Source organism: Myodes glareolus, chromosome 9, assembly GCF_982192425.1.
Source record: "Myodes glareolus chromosome 9, mMyoGla1.1, whole genome shotgun sequence".
Lineage (NCBI taxonomy): Eukaryota > Metazoa > Chordata > Mammalia > Rodentia > Cricetidae > Myodes > Myodes glareolus.
Window position 1 is genome coordinate 57,326,398 of NC_142034.1, and position 14,769 is coordinate 57,341,166.

At 47.4% G+C, this 14,769-nt stretch overlaps 1 protein-coding gene across 1 annotated transcript in view; it reads right to left on the bottom strand.

Moving 5' to 3' along the window:
• Pirt (phosphoinositide interacting regulator of transient receptor potential channels) overlaps nt 1-14,769 on the bottom strand; it is an 18,381-nt gene continuing 3,612 nt past the window's right edge. Inside the window, exon 2 of the mRNA XM_085695116.2 lies at nt 1-3,917. Coding sequence (XP_085551242.2) covers nt 3,484-3,897 — 414 coding nt within the window. The 5' untranslated portion in view covers nt 3,898-3,917 and the 3' untranslated portion in view covers nt 1-3,483. The remainder of the gene's footprint in view (nt 3,918-14,769) is intronic.

Sequence of the window (14,769 nt, forward strand, 5' to 3'; positions counted from 1 at the left end):
TTGGCATTTTGTCATTTATTGAAGACAATCCCAACTTAGTACAAGTGACTGATTGATAAGGACCATTGATAATGACTCTCCTTTCTATTTTGCAGTCATTTTAGTGGTTTTTACAGAGGAACCTGCAGGACAGGGAGATGATCTCATTCTGGGGTACCCTTTAGTGAACCTGTCTTTCTCTTAGGGTAGAAGGCCTGGACTGTGAGAAGGCCTGGGGGTCTGTCCCTCTTACATGTCCCTACAGGTTGCAGGAGAACTGAGCATAGTCCCTCAGACCTGAGGTTCCTTGCTGGAGACCTAAGGAACCTAGTTACAGAGTGACAGTTGCTGCTTGGGCCGGCAGATTCTCTGAGGCTGCCTGTGAGTCTCGGGAGAAAGTCTCAGGCATGAACAGCTGTCCCCACACAGGCTAAGCACAGACAGGCCTCTGGGGTGGGAGGTGAAAATAAGCCCCCAGTGGATCTTTTTCTACTTTGCTTTGCATTTGGAGCATTTCTCCAAGACCTGGTATCCGCCTCCCTTGTCTAGACCACAAATTCACTCTAAAATGTAATTTTTTTCAGGTCAAGTTTTGGGTCTCAATACTGGGCTTGTGAGATCCCTCTGCACCACCATCACCTCAGAGGAGAGCCACCAGTTGCAGAGAGGCATCTCAGGACGCATGCATGAGAGACACTCTGTCTCTTTTCTCCCCAACACCCTTCTTGGGAGAGGAAATATGGCAATGGGGGAGCATTTTAGAGGAGGAGGGGTTTGTGGGTACTGTCTTCAAATGCCTGGTGAAACAGGATAAACACGGCAGATACTGTTAAATAGAATACAATTTGACATGACATTAATTCCTTTAGGCTTCAGATTAGATTAAATTCTCCCAAACAGAGGAGCCTCAGGAGGAGCAGGTAATACATTCTGGTGGGATAGTGCTGTGGATGCTGGCCCTGACTTCAGACCAGTGAGATGACTGACGTCATTGCCCAGGATGCTTTGGTTCAGAAAGGTGGCATCCAGCCTGGCTTCACTTACAGATTGCCCCCATCTCAGGCTTTCATGAGGCAATGGTCTTTGGCAAAAAGTTCCACGATGTGCTGCTTTTGGGGTGGTTCAGCCCATTTCCTGGCCCTCATTTAGGTGGGGAGCCCAGTAGGGGGTAACCAATATTTGGTATTTTTTTTCCTCAGAGGCTCTTCTTTGTTTCTGTCTACTGAGGACTTAGCTTGAGGGGCGGGGGGTATGGGCAGGTACTGATGTGGCTGCAGAAGAGATCCACAAGTTGAAGATTTCCTGGCACCAGGATTAGCCCTGAACTCCCTTCCGTTGAGGCATACATGATAGTGATGTTTGCAAAGACCCTCCCCTCAGAGCTGTGCATAGATAATGAGCTCTGAGGATAATGAGGTTTGTGGGGTGTGGACTCCAAGTGAGCTGGCTGGGCGCTCATCTGCGTGCTCCCTTCCATGAAAGCACCAGGAAATGAGAGGCCTCGTCAGAGGGCCTACCTTCCATGTCAGTCCTGTTTCCGAGGTACTAACACTCAAATTAGTGATAACATTGAAATAACCCCAGATTTGGTCCTGATCTGCCTGCGTGCTGGGATGGGTGTACAGGAGTCTTAATGAAGGACATGGCTATCTGAAGTGAGCTTTGAAAGGCCAGAGGCTCCCCAAATTCTGACTCTTTAGTTAAGAATGTGTGTGTGTGTGTGTGTGTGTGTGTGTGTGTGTGTGTGTGAAAGAGAGAGAGAGATCATGAGAAAAATACTGCCTCCATGGATTTCCCCCAGAATGCAACAGGAATAAATATGAATTCTGACTCTGCCTATGAAAGTTCTGAGACTTTGGAGGAAGGTTGCCATGATGATCCCAAGTGTCTGAAGGTTTAGGGATGAAGGGAGTCAACTGGAACGAATGCAGCTCTTGTCACTCACCCTGTTATCAGGTGCTTTCCCCTAGTCTCTGGTCTGGCCTGGCACAGCTTGGGGGATCTGTTATGGGCACCTGGCTTTTCACCGAATGTCTTCTTGGTGTCTATAAGGAGTTTTGAGGGCACTTACCTCTTGGGCTAGATCTACTTGGTGGGTTCCCCTGGAGATGCCTCTCCCAGTCTCTATAGACCCCAGCAGCTTGCAGTGTACCAAGGAGAAGCTGGATGTAAGGCACTTGGGAAAGCAGGAGGGAAGTAGACAAGAGGGGATGAAACAGCATCCAGGAGCTATGCAGACTCCTAACTCCATGAGGCCTCTTTGCCCAGCCTTTTCACATGCAAGGTAAAAGTTGCTCCTTCCTTGTCCACCTTACCCTTTCCCAACACTTATTTTCCATTTGTCTTTAGGAGGAACCAGAATGGTCTCCAGAAACCTCTCTGCCTTCCTTTAAATTTATGTTGGACCCATGTGTTCCTATAGCCACCCTAAGAGTTCAACATGGGGTAGTGCCAACTGGCTTGCTTATGTCTGCCTCTCTCTCACTTTTAGAAGGAAGAGGAGATCAGGGACTGGGTCTGGCTGTTCCCAACCTAGGCCCAGAGAAGAAAACTCAATAAATACTCTCTTGCTTGTGGGGAGGAGCAGGGGCGATAGAGGTTGGGGTCCTCTTTGGTGAAGCTATCTCTGGAATTCCATGGAACACTCAGACATGGCGTCCCATCTCAGGTTGGGTCATGATTGAGAGGAAGGGCAAGGTCCAATCTGTGACCTTTCCTTCCTTCTGTTCTGGCAATGCATAGAGACAGAGATGGGATAGGGGAAAGGAGTTAGAACAAGGAGCATTTGTTCTTGGCTAATTGCCAAGATGAAGGCAGTCCGTGAGAAGGGCATTGGAGGGTCAAGGGGAAACAGACACCGCTTAGCCTATGCTATTGCCGCTGGTGTCAATACTATGGATTCGGGAATGAACTTCCTTGGCTAGCTGACTTCTAGAGCTATGCCCAGAGGAATGATCTGCCCTGGACAGTGTCCCCCGCCTACAACCCCCATCACTGTTCAGATTTTGGAATGTTTGGTACATGAGAATTATTCTGTCCCTTGTAATGCTAGTCAATGTCTCACCCAAGGAGGGCGTCAAGACTGTCAAACCCAGTGGGTCTGAGGTCATTCTTCCATCCTTGATCAATTTTAGTTCCAGAAGGATGCCGATGGGGACTCCAGCTCAGACACGCAATTCCAGCAAGAAGTTCTTCTTGGGAGCATAGTCAGCCCCCAAAGAGTTTCCCAGCATGCACTGCCCTTGGCAGAGAAAGTGGGATGAATGATGGCTAAATGCAGGTGCCAGGGATGCGAACATCGAGACTACCCAAGGGAGCATCAGCAGCGATGGAGAAACCAGGTGAAACTCAGCCAGCAACACTGCGAGGTTGTGTGAGGGTGAAGCCCTGAGCTCTGTCCTGCTCTCAGGGCCAAGAGGGTTTGCCTGAATCAGCTTGGTTGTACCCCACGGAGAAGGTTAGCAGGCCGGATGTTGGTCAGTAGATCTCCTGGTCAGATTGCCTTCAGCGGTTCAGAAGGAAGAACTTGAGGCTTTGGAAGAAGCTGGACTTCTGCCTTTGTTTCTGCTTCTTTTTGATGATGGGCACCCACACCAGCCCACACACCAGCATCATGAGTCCCAAGGACAGGAAGGCAGGCCCTGTCATCTTGAGGACTGGCACAACCGTATGCTTCTCTTCCAAGATGTAGGCCACGCAGGTGATGGCCACACCAAAGAGCAGAATGGCAGCGCCCACTGACATGATGATGATGGGCTTGTGGTAGATTTCCCAGTTGCTCCTGGGAGTGGTGGTCCAGACAGACTCACTTCTGGAGCTGATGCACAGGGAGCTGGCTGTCTGGCTGGGCAGGAGGTCCTTGGACTCTGGAGACTTCTCGTCTACCTCCAGGGTCTTGGGGAGCACCTCCATCGTCATGGCTGCTCAAGACCAGGCACCTAGTATTAGCGACAGTTAGAAAGGACGGTGAAGCCAAGGTGATCCATTCCTGTCCTTCCTGTACTCAGTACTCGGTGTCCCTCTCCAGCTTGGCTCTCAGTGGAGGGGAATATGATATGTGTGTGTGTGTGTGTGTGTGTGTGTGTGTGTGTGTGCGTGTGTGCATGCATGCATGCACGTGTGTTGAAGTTAATGGTAAATTTAGGTGAAGTCTGCATAAATAAAAATGTCCCAGGGCTGGGGAGATGGCTCAGAGGGTAAAGTGCATGCTATGCCAGTGTGAGAATTTGCATTTGGATCCCGGGCACCCATTTAAAAAGTAGGCAGGCCAGCACATTGGGGTGAAGGTTAGAATGGAGATGAGGAGTCCTGGGAGCTTGCTGACCAGCTAGTCTAGCCCAATTAGCAAGCTCAAGGTTCGACAAAAGAGCCTATCTCAAAAATTAAGGTGAAGAGCAATTGAGGACGGCGCAAATTGTCACACTCTGGCCCCCAACATACATTCACACTTGCTAGTGCACCCATCCATACTTGTGAACACATATACACATATAGCTCTCACACACAAGCTCAAAGAAGTGATACAGGATAGTATTTTTTTTTCTTGCTCTGTTTTCTAAGACAGAGACTCATTCATTGTATGATCTAGGTTCACGTTGTGAATTTGCAATCCTCCTGCCTCTACGCCCTGAGTGCTGGGATTGCAGGCAAGTATCACCACACTGGGCTAATAACTGTCATTCTAATAATTACCCTTCTTATTTAAACCAGAGAACAGGGACACTTGAGAAGAAACAAGCACAAACCATAGTTTATTGAGTGGTGTATCATTTTCAAATCCAGCCTTTCTCTAGCTGTGTGACCTCAAGTGAATTATTAACCTTTCTGTATTTCTGTTTTATTGTCTACAAAATGAGGGTAATAACATTAGCTCCCTCACAGGGGTTTTCAAAGGGTTAAAGGAGAGCAGGTGTGGATTGCACTGGATCGATGTCCAGCATATTCTGGGTGTTTGGTAAGTGCTATTGTTTGCTTGTTGGGATGACAATTATCTATCCTTACTCGCCTGTGTGTGTGTGTGTGTGTGTGTGTGTGTGTGTGTGTGTGTGTCTTTTTAACTCTTCTCATCAGGCTGAAGCAACACCACAACCCCGCACACTGATTATTAGTCCCATTTTACAGATTAGAAAGCTGAGGCTTGGAGGGAGAGGTGAGTCAATTAGTTTACAAGAGCTTGGGTTTTCACTTGCAGGTCAGTGCTGCTTCAGGCACCTGAGATTTCATGAGCTTTGTTCACTAAGGAGTCTCAGCTTCCGCAGCATGTCACATGATTTTCTATCCTGCAAACTCACCCTCCCCCCCCCCCCCCTCCACACACACACACACTGAACCCACATTGAAACTGTTGTGGCAGAGTTTCGGTTTGGATTCGGCTGAATGTGTCCCCAGGGTCCCTGGTAAGGTTGGGAGCGTGGCACCTCAACCTGACTGTGGTGTGCATGGTGGTGCCTTAGGGTGGTGGCTACATTAGAAGAGGTAGTTTGCGTGGTGTATCTGTGATTGGGTCTCCGTGCATTTTTCAAAAAAGGAGGAGAGGCCAGACACGCCTGAGCAATTCCCGGCGCCGATCTGGGACTTCGCCCACACGGGATCACTAACGATTCAGACCCTTGTACCTTCTAAATTGAGCTAAATAAACACTGTTCCTCTATAAACTAGCCGTTTGCAGCTATTTCGTCACGGTAACAGAAGGTGTACTTGTATGTAACCTAAGTGCCAGCAATCCAGCTCAACCGTCTCTTCCAACATCTCTCTAAACCGTGGGGGTTCCCTCATCTTCTCTTCTCCACTCAGGGGTGCAGATTCTCACGTGACTAAAGCACTTCAGAGCTGAGAAGTCCTGCCAGCTTGCCAGAAACGGCTCCATCTGACTGGTGTGTTCTCACACTCCTTCAACGTGGGATCGAAGTCTCTCAAACTGGAAATGGGTTCTAGTGTAAAAGCCCACATGTCTACAGTCAGATAACGCGAGATGAATGACTGATGAAAGATGCTTTCTCCACCGTGAACGGGTTTTGTCTGAGAGGAAGGGAAGGCTAGGAAGGTCCCGAGGTTTGCCTCACATCCCCACGATGTATCTGGCACCCTGCTTCTGTAAACTTTTGCCAGAATGAGTGAGCTTGGATCACACTCCTCCCCTGCTTTCTTCCCTCCCTCCCCTCCATTCTCCTGTTCACTACATCAAACCCAGGTCCACCCTATCTGGGCAGCATGAGTTCCTCCAAGGGCTTCTTGCAACAAATTTAGAGCCTTCAGTATTCATACACATGCCAGCGCGGACTGGGAGACTGTCTCCTGCAGCCGTCAGAACACTGGGGAAGGTGGGCTGGGCATCACAGCCATAATGAATTCCCTTTTCCCAGCCCAGTTATGGTGCTGGTGAGAGGGCCGGTGGCAGACCAGATGATGAAGACAGGATGCATTTGGGGAAACCGTGTTGGCAGCTCTGGAGCAAAACGCAGTTTGGGATGAAGGAGAGCGGTCTGGCGCTGGGGACTCCCAAATCCCTGTGCCAGATTGCTTTCCTTCTTCAGTCTTGCTACAATGTTGGCTTCAGTCTGATTCCTTCCACCTCCCTTCCTTCACCCATTGCAGTTCAGTCTTTACCTGATCACTGAGTTATTTTCTAACACCTCAAAGAACAATGCCTACAGCTTCCACTTTCTAGATTAAGCAATTAAAGATCCCTCCCCACTAACAGGAGGAAATAGAAATCATAAAAATTACCACAGTCGTCTCAGAATTTAGATATTCACATTCAGATGCTGTCCACCGAGAGGGAATATTTGAGCCTTTGCTCTCAAAAACTGCCATGGTGTTTTCGTAACCATAGGCACAGGGGTGCTGGCTTCCTTTGGGAATGGACATTTGCATAAGCTAAGCCATCATTTAAAAGGTGGATCTTCTCTCTTGTGGGATGGGGGTAGGGAAGAGACATAAAACATCCTGGAAAACCTTGGGGGTTGCTTATTGCAACCTGGGGTCACTGGAGAGTGTCTGGTCTTCCTCAGGATTTCCCTGGGTACCCATTCATAGGAGAGAACTAGGGAAGACACTGATGTTAGAGAGGCTGAAGTTGGGGGAAAAGGGATAGTGGTTCTCAGTTGTACCTGGGAAAAGAGCTGAGGCTGGACCAGGAAGGGCCTGTTCCCCTGAACTGCTAAATGGGGTGTGACAGGGCCTCCTATACAGAAGGTGCCAGTTTGGAGGCAGGGGGATGATTCTGAGAAGAGGGTGGCACCTTCACTAGGCTTGCTGGAAGCACCCCACATCTTCTCTTTGGCTCTTCAACATGGTTACTAGCTTAGCTTCACTTTGCAAGAGCTGAGGCTGCAGTCAGAAGCGTGATGGAGTGTGGGCAACGTTTTGAATTCTCCACTTTGGAACTTCAGTCATCCTGAAGTGACTTTTCACTGAATTTAGGGGACTTGGGTTTGTAATTCCCTGACACTGGCTTCCGTACGTGGGAGGCAGAGCACTGTTGATAGGTTTTCATTTCCTTCCATAGTTATTCAGGTTAAACTACTTTGAAAGTAAGCCTTCCCTTCTCTTCCTGACACTGGAGTAATCTTTATTTTATGAAATGCCATGGGAATGGAAGATGATTATTGATTTTGTTACTAGTTGTACTTGATGAGGAAAAGTCTGTGTAGATGTTTGTCTCTCTCTCTTATATCTATTTCCTCTGGTCATGGCCATTTTTCTTTATTATTTATTATTTCTTTTTCGTTCTTTTCTTCTTATACAACTCTCAGTCTGTAATTGAGCTATCTTGTATCCATTCTTCTGTCATTAGTCTGTCATCTATGTATGTGTGCATTGCATTATCTGTCATCTATCTACCTATCCACCCATCTATTTATCTATCCATCCATCCATCTATCTATCTATCTATTATCTATCTATGTATCTATGTATCTATGTATCTATCTATCTATCTATCCATCCATCTATCTATCTATCTATCTATCTATCTATCTATCTATCTATCTATCTATCTATCTATTATCTATCTATGTATCTATGTATGTATCTATGTATCTATGTATCTATGTATCTATCTATCTATCTATCTATCTATCTATCTATCTATCTATCTATCTGTCTATCTGTCTATCATAATGGGACTCACAGAATCCTAAAGAATGGGAACACTAACTGAGATGCCTTACATGGGGAAAGAGTGTATCTTTGGGACTGAAGAGGCAGGTTTTTGTTGGTGGTCACTAAAGGAGAGATACTGCAGGAGTCACTTGGATCAAGGACTAGGGTTATTCCTCCCCCCTCCATGTCTTCTCTCTCTGTGACCAGGATTCAGGTAAGGGGAAACTATGGACAGAGGGGACCGGCAGGACAGGGCCATGCTTAGACTTAGTGCTGGGAAGAATTGGGCCCAGTCATTCACATTTCTAGGGAGTCTCTATGCATGAAAAGATTCAGGTCTTTTGTTCCTGAGCCCAGAGTGGGGTTGGGGTAGGACAGAAATTTATGAACTGTAGGACTCTGGGCAGGTACCTAAACCTCTAGACAATTTGTAGCCCTACATACAAAATAGGAATCATAGAGGACTGATCTTTTAGTGTTGCTGTGATTGACAAATTCACAAACAAAACACTCTACCACCATTTGGCTTGTTGTACTGACACCGCTGTGACCCCATTTGGCATGTTGTAACGGTCGAGGACAAGCTTCTCTCTGGGTGCCTGTTTCCTCATCGGTGAGATGAAGGAGTTGGGCTGGGTAACTAACTTCCAAGGTTGTTTTGGATTGGCCCGTGAACGATTAGTTGATTCGAGCTCTGACATTCAGGTTTCCATTAATCACCAATTTTAAGGGTTGTGTTTTTCAATGTTTTATTAACATTCTCTTAAGAAACTGTCCTTGGACCAGCTCATTTGGGTCACAGTTTCTGAACAGGAACTCTGTGGCCATTTTGGATTCGGAATTTCATTGCCACAGATGTGGAGTCTATACAATTGCGGGATGTTTAGTGGCATCTGGGGCCACCACTTATCAGATGCCAGGACCTCACTCATGACAGTTTATAAATGACGTCATGCATGGCCAGACGTTACCCGGGAGTGCCGTCATTGATGTAAGGCACCACACTGCTGCATGCAGGCCTTTCCTCCCATCTCCTTGCACATTGTGGGGGTGGGGTTTCTCCTGTGCCTCCAGGGCACCTGGATCACAGAGGAGCACTTAGCTCAAAGGAGCTGATCTTGATGTCACAGCTGAGATTGGGGTTCACACCTAGGGATCTGGTCCAGAGAGACCAACCCTTTGAGCCTTGAATAAGATACTGGGGTTTAGTTTGTGTGTCTCAGGGAACCCCTCACTCACTGCAGTGTTATGCTCTATTCGCTAGCACACCCAGATTTTTTTTTTTTTTTTTTTTTGGTTTTTTGAGACAGTGTTTTTCTGTAGCTCTGTGGCCTGTCCTGGAACTAACTCTTGTAGACCAGGCTGGCCTTGAACTCATAGAGATCCACCTGCCTCTGCTTTCTGAGTACTGGGATTAAAGGCATGTGCCACCACCACCCTTCTAAGATGATTTTTAAGGTTAAAGAAGACATACAGAGAGAGAGACAGAGACACACAGAGAGCGAGAGCGAGCATAAATTTTGGATGGGAAGGATGTGGGAGGAGTTGAAGGAAGGGAAGCATGATCAAAGCATATTCATAAAAAATTTTAACTGGAAAAAAATATTGGGACAGCTGTGAAACAGGTGCCTCACCAAAAACACTGGTGTCCTGCCATCCGTACCCCTGACAGAGAAGAGGGCAAGAAATTCCAGGGTGATTTCCTACCAAAGAGGGTAATGAAAACAAAGAAAAAGAATATAGAGACAGAGCGTCTTGCGTCAATGGGATCTGAATCCAATGACTGGTGTGCTTTTTAGAGGAAGGGGACAGAAAGGCAACCCAGAGAGGGCAGGCCTTGGTGGAGAGAGGTGGTAACTTTTCAAGTTCTAGACACTGCGAGGGGGGGGGTGATCTGGACCTGGGAGGGACTGGTAAGGACAGTGAAAGGCTCACAGCTGGGCCTCAGAACAAAGGTAGATTTGAATGTCTGTTGCCTTCTGGACAGTAATTTGAGAAGGATGTGCGGCTCCCAGGGGCCAAATTAGAAAGCCTCAAGGGGGGCTGGTAGGTGGAGCCTCCTTTCGGCGTGCTGCTAAACTGCGACAGGCTGCTGCCATCTTCAGAGAGGGAAGGGGTCCCAAGAGGGGTCTCACACAGATGCTGAGAGTCTCGGCTACAAGATTCCATTTAGCGAAGATTCAAAACCAAATAAAGCTATTTGTGCTAGGAGAGGCCTGGAGAGTGGCCACTTGGGGTGGGGGTCGATGCTGGAAGTGGGTGCTGTGGGAACTTCAGGGCTGCTGGCCTGGAACTATGCAGACTAGACTAGCCTCGAACTCATAGAGATCTGCCTGCTTCTGCCTTCCACCTGTGGTGATTAAAGGCGTGCCCACCATACCCAACCATACCCATCTCTCCAATAGGATGTTTAGATCTGCATACATAGTTGGATCTCAGCACCCACAGATCGAACCAACTTTGGAAAAAAAAAACAACTTGAGAACAATCTCGTTTGTACTGAACACACAGGCTTTTCTCCTTACCGACACTTCCTAAACAGTTCCCCAGAACAACAGTTTCCATCTATGATGATGATCGCCTCGTAAGGGCGAAGGAAGAGCACCGCAGAAGGCCCGGGTTTCCCATGAGGGCCCTGTTGAGTGTTCCGAGCAGGTATCCACAGCTACAGGCCAGCAGGGGGAAGGCAGTCAGGAGGCAGACATTTCCCCTTGGGACACAGCCTAACACAATTATGTAGAGAGGACTCGGAGACCATTTAGAGTATGCAGGAGGATGTGCGTTTGCTGCTAAACATATTTTGCACCATTTTACATAAGTGTCTTGCATGTCCTTAGATTCTGGTATCCACGGGGGTGGTCCCGGAACCAGCTCCCCAACAAGTGCCGAATTAAATCAGAGTAATTAGCACATCTATTCCCTTAAACACTTTTGAACATCTTTGTGTGAGGTCATTTAAAATCACTTAAACACTTAGGTTTTTTTCGTTTGTTTGTTTGTTTGTTTTTTGTTTTTGCTTTTGTCTTTTTTTCCCTGTCAGAATCTCACGGAGCCTAGGTTGGGGAATTTCCCACGTAGTTCCAAGGATGGCCTGGAACTCCTGACTGACCTCTTCTCGCATCCTGAATGCTGAAAATGCAGCCATGTACCAACACACCCCACCAGTCTGACAACTGAAAACATTAGTTCGGGCCTTTTATGTGCCAGGGATGGAGCTGGGCACCAGATAGACCAAATGCAGGAGAACACAGTGGCAGATGTTGATGCTAACAAGTGGGGCAAGTGGAAGAGGAACACCGCGGAACACCTACAGGGTGATGCTGGTCTTGGGGACTCTCAGAAAAGCTCTTGGGGGAAAAGTAGCTTACAGGAAGAAAGCTAATGGACCCTTCAGGGGTTTAGGCACAGGGAGGTGGAGGAGAGACCGTGACACTGGGTGAGGGGCAGTGTGCAGAATCCAACCCTGTCACAGGCAAGAGTGCTTGTTGAGCGTGAAGGAAGAGGATTGCTGAATGATGCGCCTGCGCGTGCAGGCGGAAGCCCAGTCCCGGAGACCGAGCCACTTAGAAGTGGTTGCTCAGGTGAGAGACGGGGCAGTCTGGTACTTGTCTGTAGCCATGGAGATGGGGAGATGTGCACAGTTTGGAGGGTTAGGAAGCACAGAGTGGAGCTGGAAGGAAGTGATGGAAGGTGCTGGGCAGTTGTGCTTACCACCTGCTTATAAACAGGTTGCAGAGCAAGAACACTGCACTTGACTTATTAAGAAGTAAATAAATTAATTTTTGTGGTGTTGGGGATTGAACCTAGGGCCTTACACATGCTGGACAAGTGATTTCCCATTGAGGTGCACCTGCACCCCCAGTGTGCTTGCTGCACACACCTGCTTTCTCTCTCTCTCTCTCTCTCTCTCTCTCTCTCTCTCTCTTTCTCTCTCGACAGAGTCTTGTTGACTTGCTCAGGACAGAGTAAAACTTGCAATCTTCCTGCCTCAGCCTCACGAACAGCTGGTATTACAGGTGTGTAGCACTAAGCCCAGCTAAGCAGTTCAGAGATTTGTTATTTTTTTTATTTTCAGATTTATTATTATCAAGTTTAAGTATGTGAATATTCTGCCTGCATGTATGTATTGGACTGTGTGTGTGCCTGGTGTCAGAAGAAGTCAGAAGAGGTAACCCTTGGAACTGCAGCTATGGATGGTTGTGAGCTACTATGTGGGTGCCGAGACTAGAACCCAGGTCCTCTGCAAGGACAGTAAGTGCTCTTAATCCTGCTAAGTCATCTCTCCAGTCCCAAGAGACACCCTCACAATGATCGAAGAGTTCACAGGAGTATTTTGCAATACATTACGATTGCCCAAAAGTAGAATTTTGGAATCTTAAACAAGTAGTTAATTTTCTTTTCTTTCTTCGGGGAGGGGGAATGTTACTACTGCTAAACTCACTTGTTTATGTGCTGTCTACTGCTGCTTCTGCTTTGTAATTTCAGTGGATTTAATGCACGCTCAGAGTCAGCAAAGCCTCAAACATTCACCACAGCGAGTAGCTCTGACAGAAGACATCAAGGAGCAGGCAAAGAGAGGCAACAGAAAGCAGCGGAGGGCTAGGCAGGAGGAGAGATCAGCTGCATGATTGCACACTAGGTAGATCACTCTGGCTGCAGGATGGAGAGGTGCAGAGGAAGCCAAGAAGTTTGGACAGTGATTTAGAGACACTTGCAAGCAGTTCAGGCTAAAGACAGGGCAGCTTGGTGTTTGGCTGTAGCCATGGAGATGGAGGGAGGCACACAGAGACAGCAGGACAAGACGGGAAGACAACTATGAGCCCAGGGGCAAGGTGCGTAGAAAATGTTAATGTTTAGCCGGTGGTTCCAGTTAACAGAGATGGGTGGAATACACAACACACAGCGTTGCCAGATGAAAGGAAGAATGTTCGGTTAGACTTGAACTTGAGACAGGAAACAGATAGTCTTAAAAGTAGAAAGTGTGCTTTCAGTAGTATATTATATTGTGACTCACACTGTCACAGTGCTTATTGTTTTTCTGAAACTCAAATTTAAGTCCAGCCTTGATCCTTGGAGTCTGGAAGCCCTCTGACAGATGTACCACGGTTCTCCAACGGGAGGTTTCTATCAGGAGGGTGATAAAGCAGAGCCTGGAAGCACATTGGGGAACTGGGATGATGGTTCTTAGGGCTTGTGAGCGAAGGAAGGAGTGCTCCCTTTCTGGGAGGCTCTGGGGGAGGAGCTACATGGCAGACAGTGGCTCTGTTAGTCCACATTTAATTCACGTCAAAGGAAGGAATCAGTATCACAGGGAACTTGGAAGAGTTGGGGAAATTCTTTATGAGAAACTCTAAGGTCCAGAAGGCACTAGGGGAGGAATTAGGAGAGAACAGAGGGGGCCTGTGGCTTAGGAACACCATAGGAACATTCTGAAAGCCTCTGCCATTCCTGAAAGACGATTGCTTCTTTTGGTTTGGAAACAGGTGAGGTCAGTAGGTGGCTCATCATTGTTCTTTTTTACACATGTGTTTATGCGGGCACACATGCGCACAGCTGATGTGTTGAAGCCAGATAACAGCTTGTGGGAGGAGGCTCTAGTCCTCCACCGTGTGGATCCCTGTACAGAACATAGGTCATCAGGCTCCATGACCAGTGTCTTTACTGGTTGAGCTATCATGATGGCTCTGGGCCAGTCTCTCTCTCTTTCTCTTTCTGTCTCTCTCCCTCTGAAACAGGGTCTCACTATGTAGCCCTAGCTGGGTGAGAACTCACTGTATTGACGAGATTTTGAGCTCACAGAGCTTTGCCAACCTCCGTCCCCTAACAACCTGGGATATTGTTCTTAAAGAAGATTCCACAAGGGTTCGTGCGGCAATTCCTTAGCTCATTCATGAAGACTAGTGTTATTAAAATTGTATCTGAGCGGAGGACTCGGTTCCTTTCCCCAGAGTCTGTTAGACATGGGGTTAAGGAGTTGCCATTGGAGGGGCTGGAGAGATAGCTCAGGGCTTAAGAGCACTGGCGGCTCCTCCAGAGGTCCTGCATTCAAGTCCCAGCAACCACTTGGTGGCTCACGACCATCTCTAATAGGATCTGATGCCCTCTTCTGGTATGCAGGTAACCATGCAGAACATTCACACAGAAAATGGAAATAAATAAAAAATTAAAAAAAAAAAGAAGTTGCCATTGGCTTTAAAAACTTGTGCTTTCCCCCTAAGGAAATCATCAAAAGGGGACATCTTCCCCCAAGTGTGGAATGGCAGAAGTGTGGCAGAAGGTAATAGGTCTGTTCAATATGTTCTAGGGATCTGTCTCTCTCCAACAACCAAAAATGGGCAAGATATTATCAGGCCCATAACAAGACAAAAAACGAACACAAACACCCATGAAGAAGCGACACTGGCATTTGATAGGACAGTGCAACGCAAAGACCAAGGAGACAGCAGCGTGCCTGCACTAGAGTAGCTAAAGTGTCAAAATCTCTCACCATCACTCTTGCTGCCCGGTGTGGAGACCAACCAGAGCTTTCCTGCACTGCTGTGCAGACTAGGAGTCTCGTGGAGTTCAACACATACCTGTCCCTTGACCTAGCTGTTTTACTCCTAAATATTAAGCACATATGTAAACAAAAGAGTCAAGCAAACAAACAAACAAAAAAACCTGTAAGAATATTCGTAGAAGCTTTAC